The sequence below is a fragment of the Alligator sinensis genome, unplaced genomic scaffold, assembly GCF_000455745.1.
Source record: "Alligator sinensis unplaced genomic scaffold, ASM45574v1 scaffold219_1, whole genome shotgun sequence".
Lineage (NCBI taxonomy): Eukaryota > Metazoa > Chordata > Crocodylia > Alligatoridae > Alligator > Alligator sinensis.
The window spans coordinates 2,968,586-2,980,118 of NW_005841866.1; the positions used below are offsets into that span (position 1 = coordinate 2,968,586).

The 11,533-nt window shown below is 37.4% G+C and overlaps 1 protein-coding gene across 1 annotated transcript in view; it reads right to left on the reverse strand.

Moving 5' to 3' along the window:
- The window catches only part of USP34 (ubiquitin specific peptidase 34), a 210,217-nt gene that overhangs the window by 29,653 nt on the left and 169,031 nt on the right, over positions 1-11,533 (reverse strand). The window contains 11 exon segments of the mRNA XM_006016759.2: positions 1-64; positions 1,088-1,235; positions 2,582-2,686; positions 3,898-3,942; positions 4,070-4,174; positions 4,263-4,311; positions 4,590-4,741; positions 5,505-5,579; positions 5,680-5,848; positions 7,186-7,271; positions 10,029-10,109. The exon segment at positions 1-64 is cut by the window's left edge and continues 25 nt beyond it. Of these exon segments, the coding sequence (XP_006016821.1) occupies positions 1-64; positions 1,088-1,235; positions 2,582-2,686; positions 3,898-3,942; positions 4,070-4,174; positions 4,263-4,311; positions 4,590-4,741; positions 5,505-5,579; positions 5,680-5,848; positions 7,186-7,271; positions 10,029-10,109 (1,079 nt within the window).

Sequence of the window (11,533 nt, forward strand, 5' to 3'; positions counted from 1 at the left end):
GTTGATCGGAACATCTGACGGAATGAATTGCTTGGAATAAGTGATACCAGAAGGTAAGCTGCAGCTGCAAAATAAAAAAAAATAAAAATCTGTCAGACATCTGAAGGAAACGTAAAAGTTTAATAGTTATAATAGTATACAGTATATTTCTTTGGGGTTCTCAATGCACTTTACAGAGGTGGAGAAGTACAATTCCACTCTTATTGAACATGGAAAAAAATGAAATAGTAATCATTTAAGAGAACTGCCCAAGATTCAAGAGCATGTTAAGAGCAGAGTCAAGAACAGAGCAGAGGCTTCTTCACTCTGTCGCTCCTGACAATCACCCCACTGTTAACAATATGTCCCATTACAATCTTGCTGATATGCAAATAATTATTCTCTTCCGTTATGACGGATTATGGTTAATCAGATTTTTATTAGCTCTCCAGGATTCTCTGTAAATGCGGCCAGCAATACTCTGCCTCCAGTTTGTATACATTGTCTCCTAACCACAGCCACATGAAATCCATTCAAGTTTAAAGCAGTTTTCTACTATGGAATCCTTTTAGAAGGTGAGATTTCTAGTCAGAACAGAGGGAACTGTAGCAATGTGGCCTGAGTCACAAAATCAGGGAGCCAAAAGATCCAAGAGCTAGTGCAGGGGCAGAGGCATTTTCAGCATCTCAGAGTTTAAAAGGATGCCACTGAACACATTTTGTAGTGTATAAATGAAATCCCACTGCTACCTGCAAAGCAAGTGCTTCCTAAAAGGAAACTCTCAGATTAACCCTTTTCCAAACCCTCATCTATAAGGTTTCTTGGACCATATTAATCATGTAAAACACCAAAAATACAAATTTTATCCTTCAAGGTAATAAATCAAATGGCATCTTTCATCAAATAAAGGTAGCATTTATCATGGGTTCTTTATGTATGAGATGCCACGGTTAGCGAGCTTTATTTAGGGGTAATCACCTCAAGGGGATTCACTGGCGAATAGCAGACTCAGTGGCAAATTGTGCACTGTTCCTTGCGATAAGCACGCTTTCTGCATAATAACATATTGCAAACCAAAGAGGAAATTTCTTCCATTTTTGTGACTTACAAGTTCTCACTCTAGGATAGTTGTGCGCCAAAAGAAAACGTTCAACCCAATTCTCCATATTCTGCAGCACCCAACTGTGAGCTAGCTTATTTCGAGGGGTCTGCACTGCCAGCCAATCCAGACACTGAGATGGGTTGTATTCAATTACCTAAAAGAAAAGAAGAAAAAAAAATACTGATTAATACAATGGGTGAGATTTAAAAAATAAATAAATAAATAAAAGTAAAAATCAGCAGGTGACATTGGTAACATCTACATTGGGACTGCTACATTATCCCTAGTTGTTTGTCCAAGTTTCCACTTCTTATAAGCATCTTTTTTGTGTTTTAGCTCACTGAAGAGTTCCCTGCTAAGCCAAGCTAGTCTTCTGCCATACTTCCTAGTATTCCTGCTCATTGGGATGACTCGTTCCTGCGCCCTCAGTAAGGTTTCTTTGAAGTGCAGCCAGCTCTCCTGGATTCCTTTCCTTCCCTGACTGGCCTCCTAGGGGATCTTGCCTATCAGTTCCCTGAGTAAGTCAAAGTCTGCTTTTCTGAAGTCCAGGGTCCTTACTCTGCTGATCTTCCTTTCCTCAGGATCCTGAACTCAATCATCTTGTGTCTGTTGCTGTCCAAGTTGCCATCCACTACTACATTCCCTGTCAATTCTCCCATTTGTGAGCAGCAGGTCAAGAGCACAGACCCCTAGTTGGCCTCTCCAACACTTGCACCAGGAAGCCATTCTCAACACTACAAAAGCTTCCTGGATTGCCTGTGCACTGCTGTATTGCCCTACCAATAGATGTCAGGGTGACTGAAGTCCTCCATGAGAAAGAGGGCCTGTGATTGGGAAACTTCTGCTAGATGTGTGAAGAAAGCCTTACCCACCTCATCCTCCTGGCCTGGTGATCTATTGCAGACCCCCCACAATGACATCTTCCTTGTTGCTTTCCTTTGTATCAATTCATTTTTCATCACACCATCAAGAAACATTCAAACAGTGCTCAAAGTATCTAGTCTATGTTTTCTCTTTTTGTCACTTTGAGATTTTAACAAAATTAATGTTGAAAACTTGTGTTAAAATGAACTCTACAAAGTAATACAAGAGTAACAACTACAGCTGCATCAAAACAGCTTCCCATCAAAACAGCAAATAGTTTAGAAAGGCAGGACAACACCTCCCTACTCCAATTAGTTCCTGAAAACTCACTTCTACAAGACCTACTAACACCTGTTCTTTTACCTTGAAGTGACAGTGGGACAGAATCTCCTTACTTGTTTGTAAAATGTCTTGCACACTTTGGATGTTGTAAAAATCAAGTAATAGACAAATTATTTCAATTTTAGGTCATCAGCATACTACTGTTTCTTTGAAGAAGTAATGACTAAATTAGGACTATGAACTGATGCTGTAGACCAAAAATCAAGACAATATCATTTGAAATCCTCTCAATATTTACTGGGAAAGAGCAAGCAAGGGCAAAGAATCCAATCTGTTTTGTTCTACATACTGTACCTCCCATATCCTCTGCAGGATGTAAGAAGCAAAGGGTGGCATACCTGGTGGACCACCAGCAAACTCCATCAGCATGGTCAACAATTTGAAAAATGGATTGGCTGCCTGAAATACATAAAGATACAATTACCCCTTTGGTTCATTTCAGTAAATATGTAAATCTTTATTAAAAAATAAATAATTGCATAAAGATCACTTTCCAGAATTCAGACATCAATTTTTTTAACTACTTTTAATTCAACACTAGCTATGTTTTATGAAATATTCATGCATATATCACAGGACTTAGGCTTATATCCTCTACAGAATGCAGCTAGTAAAAGAGTATATTATTATACTATCAAGCTATCAGTTCTGGAGCAGTATTTTTAGCCAGCAATGCAACCATACACATTTGAATGCTAAACATTACTCTCAGCAGAGGGCAGTGGTATATATAAATGATAAAATTTGCAAACCATACTCAAGGACAATTAATTTAGCTATTCAAGATTCAAACTGATTACTGGCTTAAAAATAATGCTAAAACTACCAAAACCTTAGCAGACTTTAAAATTAGCCAACATGATAGAGTGCAAAGATTAGACCAATTCTCAGCAACCCACAGATCACTAGACACACACACATATAAATATAATTTATATAAAAATGAGAAGTGTGGGTGTGTGAGAGAGACAGAGTTTATGAGAGAGTTTATGTGTTTTTTGTTTTGTGCTTTATCACCAGGGACTGGAGGTGGGGAGAGAAGGGCAGCTGGAGAGCATAAAGCCCTATGTAGGCTACCATGATAGGAAATCAATTTGTCAACTGATAATACCCTTTCTATTAAACAATGCAAAACTATAGTAAGAGTGCTTCCTGTCCAATCATGGTCATGTATCCTCTACTTGACAAACTCCCATTTATCCTAAATTTTATTCTGACAGTAGCAAATGAAACTGTCCTCATGTGAGCATACAATTCCCCATTCTGCACATGTGGAATGCCTATGAAAATTGCAATTTGCTTTTTTATTTTAGGGGAGAAATTTATTATAAACTAACTTTGCCTTAAGATTTGAACCATCACAAAATAATCCCTTCACTCTACTTATCTTTGAATATGTGGAAAATCAGTGCTATTTAGTTTTGAACAAAATGGAAGTGGGCAAGAGAGTACTGCTTTAGATGACCTAATATACAGAGAACTAAGTTTTTATTCCTGTCACAAAAGCCAAAATGAAACACTTTCTATGAATGACTGTTTAATTTGTAAAATATTACTTCAGTAAATTAAACAGAAGAATATTAACACAAATTATTTAGTAGTTTACATACCTCAGGAGTTAACTTTGCTATAGAGGTGAAAAGCATAGACACAATCTTGAAAACAAAAATGAACAAAACATACTGTTAGACAGGCTTATTTGGCTTTACCACTAACATTCTCCTAATACATTTTTCTGTTAAATTCTCTTAACAAATATAATCCACAGCTGCCAGTACTTACATGTTCTGCAAGTCGATTATTGTATCGACATAAGCTGAAAATGAGATTGCAGGTTTGCCTGATGTTGATACCATCACGGATATGTTGAAACAAGAAAGGAAAGCCCTGTGATAAACAGCAAGATATTAGTATGTCTTTTAATTATTTATTTTTTCCAACTAGCTGATTATAGTTTCACATTTTGAAGTATTACCTTTCCTCCGGTCAATGCAGCCATATCATTTTGTGACAAAGTCAAATGTCTAAAATAAAACAAAATATTTATGACTTCAGTACAGAAACCATTAAGCTGGACTTGCAAATTAGAAAACAATTAAATTAAAGAAAGTATACAATGATTGTTCAATAGTTTTCCTACCAGCTTCAGGCCATTTGGTCAGTAACAAAAAATCAGTATTACACTTTAAAATGGCTAAAAATTCCATATTAAGTCTGAGTTCCATTATGCTGGTGCAAAACAATTAGATTTAGACAAGCCTGACAGATTAGAATTTGTCCCCCTGATACTTGGGATTCTTGCCTTTCTGAGCGTGACTGTTCAACCAGAAGAGCAATCAGGGCGATCATCTTTTCAAGAGCAGCAGGCCTGTATTTTTCTTCTGCTAGAGAAAGAATGTCTTCCTCTTCTTCCTCCTCTTCTCCTTCTTCTTCAGAAAGCACTTCAACTTGTGGCTGCATAACACAAAAATATCTATAATCTCAATGGAGACGGGTTGTGTCAAAATTTCAAAAAGACTTTAAATATTTCTAAACTTATGTCTGTAATTTCATCCATTATACTGTTTGCTTGCAAATATTTGCCTGCACAAATTAAAGTCAGGTAGACATTTAATTTTCTGCTTTGCATTTTCAAATAAAAGACATCCTGTGTGCAAAACAGCACAAATTCAAAAAATGGGTAGAAGTCACTCCATTTAGGCCTCTGTGGTTATTTATTCGTTAAGAAGTTGCAGGCAGTTATGAAAAACTGAGTTTAAATTGAGTTGATGGTCCCATGCTCAAATTTCAGCTGGTACAAATACACATCCTAATAACCACTGTCATAAATGGCAACATTACTGCCAGTCTCAACAAAAATGCTAAGTAATAAATAGCTATGGAGACCACCTACCCTCTCAAACCTAGACAGCAGTGACCCCAGAATAAATTCAAGGAAATTTAATATTTGGTGCCAATTCTATACTAAACAGGATTCAGTATTTAGCACAATCTAAAATAGTAGTGTGCTTCAAAGTACAACACAACCATTGCGGCATTTTTCACAAACACTATATTCGTTTAAACACTAAGAAATAAACTATGTCCAAGCAAAACAATCTATTAAACCGCTTTGAATTTTCTGGCTTAAAAACATCAAAGGCAAAAAAACATCAATGATTACTTAAGTCAAAATATGAAAGTCTAATTTTACATATGAAAATTATTTTAAACTTACATTTTCAGGTCCTTTAGTTCCCATGTAGAAATGGACCATTGTTGATATGGCTTGCAGTGAAAGCAAGAACTGGCTCTGAAAATGTAAATATTGAGTTACCTGGAGAAATATGCATACACACATGAGCGCACACACATACACACACAGTTCCTAGAATTACAAAAATTCTACTCACCTCCTCTTCTCCCATTTTGGCGAATTCATAAAGAAACGCAAAGTATTCTGTGAGATGTTTACTGTGAGGTTTAACACCATGCTCCATTATTGACAAGAGTGTCTTCACAAAGCGAGTTACACATGAGCGACTACCAATATCTTCCACAGGACCATCCATGTCATCCGAACTGAAAACATAGTTCAATTTAGAATTTACAGTATATTAAACAAATTTATCTTGAACCATTCCAACTAGACATTCAGAGATTCTGTATTTATGCATTTCATCTTTACCATAACACTCAAGGCTTTAATAGTAGGACCTATGGTGTATGCGCCTTGGACAATCACTTAAATTATAAAAGCCCTCTACCACTTCTGTATTTGATAGTGTTAATAAATTGATTAAGGCATGGCTGAAGTCAGAAAAGGAGCTCTGTAAAATGACTGCATAATGGGATTCCATATTTAATTTTTCTCTTCAATTCCTGTCTTAAATACTCTTCAGTTTTCCAGTAGGAAGATTGTCATATATGTAGTTATGTTGTTCTACCATATAAAGGCAGTCCCTTCTAAAGTGTGTGTGCAGGGCCCCTGGGGAGGCTGTGCTCAGGTGGCTAACACATGCTAAAGCCCTTGTTACCACATCCTCGCTGCTTTTGTTACCCATGTTAACTAACCCAAATGTGCTGACATGCTACAATTGCACCTTCAATTTGGCTAAATTAAATTTGGCTTAAATTAAATTAAATTAAAATAAAATTTGGCTTAAATAAAATTAAATTAAATTTGGCTTAGATCTTAAGATTTAAATCTTAAAATCTTTGGCTTAAAATCTCAATAAAGAAAAATGTTTTCCCACTTGACATTTAGTTAAATACAGTTAGAAAATTGTTATAATACTTTAAACATATCACATGGTGCCTTCCCCTGGGACTGCCCCATGCTGCATCTCAATGGTTAGGATTGATCAAGAGTTAGCCTCAACATGTCACATGTTCAATTTAAGGCATGATACAAACTAGCCATAACTGTTACACATTATACGTGGAATAACTTTGTGGCTCATATGTTATAATTAGCACAGCATAAATCAGCTTTAATGTGTGGCCAGATTACTATTTATTGCATGACTAACACTTCAATCATGTCCTAAATGTAATATGTGACAAGGCCCCTAGATATCCATAGATCCAATTTTTCAGACACAATCAGAAACTCAAACATATATGTTGCTGCCTTTGCACCTGCAAGTAATTACAGACATGGGAAAGAAAGAACGAAAGAAAGAACAAAAGGTCAAGCTGGAAATCTGGCTCAGGTGAGGCAAATATTTGGAATAACAGATTCCATTTTAACATGCTCCCTTTTCTAACCCTAACGAAGCCTTTAAACAAAATAAAAAAAAACTCTTAAGAGGAATACATTTATTTCATGCTAACAGGATAGTTTAGAATAATATAATAAGCAATAAAGTCATAGAACATTTAATAAGAAAAAAAGTGTTTGGGTTCAAATATTTTACCAGTCTTCCATTCCTGGTTGCAGATAGAGATGTGCATGCACAGGCCTCAGTCTCTGTATCACATGAATACACAAACGCTGGAACATCTGCAAATGGATGAGTCATTATAAAAGTGATTTCCTTTTTTATATATGTTTTTGAAGCAAATCACATCCTCTTTCCAAACACTGTCCCAGAACAAGATAATTCAAAGTAACACTCGAGGTTAAGTTGACTGTCCATGTCTTAGAGTAGAATCTAGACATGGTGTTGTTATACATGTACTTTCCTTTATCCTGAAATGGTCAACTGATGCTGCATATCACAAATCAGAAAACAACTTCCATGCTTTCCTCTTCCATTATTTTCTGAAATATACATACCTTTTTGTATACTTGGTCATTGACTATAAGTAAATTTTTGTGGAAAATCTAAGCAAAATTTCTTCCAAGTAATTCCTATGTTACTGAATAACTATATCTAACATTTATCTTATTATAAAATTTTTCTAGTTGTACTTTTTCTTGCAAGGCTCCAGCAAAAACTGAAATTTGAAATGGATACAGAATTAATTAAGGACTGATGCCTGTGCCTAAGACCGTAATGAAATCCTACTCCCTGTGCGACAAATTACTTATTTAACGAGCTATACTTTTATACTGCAAACCTTACCACAGTATCTTAACTGCTTAACCTGATCAAAGGATTCAGGCATTAAATAGAAGCAATTAGTATCTAGCTTGAGACAATTTGCATAAACCAGATCATAAATATTGAACAGAAATAATGACATCACCTAATATTTATAGTGTCCTTCATCAATAGTGAACATATAAAGAATCTTCACAGGAGGGGAAAAAAAAGAATGTAGGGACAGAATATTAGTGACCTAGTGAGCTTAGGTAGTTTTAACATATTTTTTGTAGAACATTTTTCAAGCTGTAAAAACTTTCAGTACTAAATGTGTGAAATTCTAGCTAAGTCAGCTGTCAGTGGGACCACTGGTATAAAAGGAAAGTCATACCAAATACCGTCAGAAGAATGCTGACTCAACTAGGTAACAACAGCAGTAACTGACCTCACTCAGGTCCACCCCATTCCCACACTGACGAGGTGTGGGCATCTGTCCCAGATAATGCTACTTTTGAAGGAAGCTCTGCCTTGGGACTCCCAAGAAGCAGCCTTATTTGGATTCCCTCTCCTGAAGGACCTCCTGAAGCCAGCTCTGGTGTGGCTTCTCGAGGGGCAGGCCTCCAGCTCAAGACCCTGGCTCCTCTTTGTCCCTGATTTCCCCAGCGAGTCATGGCAACTCCTTTCTGGTCAGCTCCCAGGAAGGAAGGTGTTTTCTTCTTTAAAAGAAGTCAGGGGAGAGGAAAGGTCAGAGTACCAATGTCCCCATGGGCGACTGGTGCCTCCCAAGTCCCGGGAAGCACTTGAGCCCCACTGGCCAGTCAGCAAATGGGGGGAGAGTCCCCCTGCGGCTGATCGCACCCACCATGGGGGGATCCCCCCTGCTGGTCATGGGCACTGACCCAGAAGTGCCAGCAGCCCCCACTCCCTGGCTGGTGCTCTCAGGGGAAACACCAGTGCTCCCACCTGCCCCCCCTGCACGTCACCTAAGCAGGGAACGCTGGCTGTGAGGGGTGCACCAGTGCTCTCAGGGGGTGCACGTGCAACCCCTACACGTTGTCACTGAATGTCCCAAACAGCACAAGCAGACTCTTGTTCAAGAGTCTTTACTGTGCTACTGCAGTTCCTTCTGTCCTTCCACAGACTCTACACCGTCTTCCCTGGCCCTATTCCTTTGTCTCTCTTCATCCTCCCTGCAGCTTTCTCTTTCCTCTCTGGGACCATCCTCTCTCAACTCCTCAGTGTTCTCCAAGCTTCCTTCTTTCTCCTCAATAGAAAGTCATCTACCCTTCCCACAAAACTGTTACAAAAGTATAGGATTCAACACGGGGACTAATAATCACCCAATAAAATTAAACCTAATGTCATGGGGAACCAATCAGGGAGCAGTCTCTGGGCCCTGCTGCCAGGCCTAGATTGCCATCTCTCTGGTGTGAAAATGGCATACAGGTGTTCTGCTTATGACACTATTTACAGGAATTCTTTACAGCAAAACCTGCTCACATTGAGCCCCCCAAAACACTCCCCACAAGAACCGCAGGCTAAAACTCAGCCACCTAGCCTGTTTCATTGCAACATCGAAAAGTCCATTCCAACTACTTGAATGCTAGGATTACTAAACAAAGGTATTTTTCCATTTTTCTGACGTTTAGAGAAGAGGAAATTGAATACTGAATTATGGTAATGAGAAAATACTACTTTATTAAAAATCGCACACAAAGCATGCAGTCAAGTTTTGAACAGCGTTATTCACCTGTGGGTTGATTGAAAACTTCAGCCTAAGAAATGCAAGAAACCCATATTCAAGAATAAGAGCATGGAAAGAGATAGCAAAAAGGCAGGGACTTTATATAAGCACAGCAGTCTTTATAATTTTCTATTCTTGCTTCTCTGGATAAGTGCGTATGTTGATATGTTGTTGTTTATATCATAAAACATATATCATAATACAAAACATGCAACCTGGTTGGTCTGGCGCTGGTGTTGTAGGAACCTTAAATTATGCTGTTTCCAACTTCCTGTGATTTTGATTGTGCAACTATAGCATTACATTAATATAGCATTTTATTCTGAATAATATTGCTTACTGAGAAAGAAATTCCCAATCATTGTAAACAAGGATGGACATGGCAGTCATATTTGGAATCTACAGTTGTCATTATTATGTTTAGTAATAAACAGACATTTCTGCCTATGCCTCAACTAGTAATTTTTCTACAAAAACATTTTCTTACCTGTCTCACAATCTGATTGGGACACTTGATTAGAATCTGCATTGGCCACCAATCATCATCAGCCATACGATCCAAAAACCACTGCAGAGAACACACACTGCTGTTTACTATCCACTCCAAATGAACAAGTATATAATAGGTTTTTTTTCCTCTTAATCACCATGTAATATTCTACTCAGGTTTAGACAAATATTACTACTATTGCCAAGCAAATAGAAATCTAAGAGAAAATGAAAATCCTTTTTTTTTTTTGGAGAAGGAAAGAATAAAGAGATGATGATGATGATAAAAGTTTGAATTTAATATCTTTAATGTCATTTATCCCAGAATCTTTCAAGCACCTGGTCAGAGAAATTTACCCTATTTAGCAAGAGTGCTCAACAATGTAACTAAATACCACTGGTGTCAAGAGATGGGCCTTAAGTTTATGCTTAAAATTAAGCACAATATGAAGTGTTTTGCAGAATAGAGACTGATTTAAGCAACTAGTTAATGCAGTGGTTTTCAACCTGAAGTCTGCAGACCCCGACTATGCCTAAGTGGTTTGTGAAAGATGACTATGATCAATCAAAAGTATGTGAATAGCCACACTTACAATTCAAAGGGGTCTGTACCTACATTCAAAATGTTTTAGGGGTCTGCAAATAAAAAAAAGGTTGAAAGCCACTGACTTAAGGAATTCCTGAATTGGGGTCCATATGCATTTCAAAAGTGGTTAAGCATTATCATCTCCTTTTTACAGGAGGAGAAAAAGAGTCACAGTAAGACTGAATGATTTACCTAAGGTCAGTACGTAGTTAAGAGAACAACAAGTTCCCTAGCTTCTGGAACTCTAGTCACTAGACAAATTTGACATTTTAGAAAAAACCACTTTCTTGGTTTAATTACATTTTAGTGTTTTCTACTATTTTAAATATCTTCATTCATCTTATGTTTGGTATCCTATACTTAAAGCATACGCATGAACTTTTATTATCAGATTGCTATTAGATATAAAGTTAATTATCTCACCTATAGATGTATCTAAAGATTATTATTAACACACATCTATTTCAGGATGTTAAACATAGCTGACATTATAACAATAAGCAATAACAACTCTCCAAAACTCAGACTTGGGTCTGCATCATGCAATAGACTTCTCTTTTTTGCACATTTAGAATAATTGTCCAGCCTGTCAATTTTTCTTTTTCAAATCTCAAAAGTCTATCCCCCCCTAATCCTGTGGCAAAATTCTTTGTCCATGCCTTAATCCTACCTCACCTCAGCTACTGCAACTTCTTTTTCCTCTGTTCCTTTTAATTTACACAAAAACACAGCGGTTAAAACCATCTTCCTCCCCGACACTCCATTCTTCCAATCCTTCCATTACTTTCCCTTGCCTCCCAGACTGAATTCAAGTTCCTCAGTTTCACCAGCAAGCTTCTACAGGAGTTGGCACTTATCAAAATGCCTATTAAATTTTGTTCTCCCTCTTTAGCTCCCCACTTCACTCCATGCCAGCA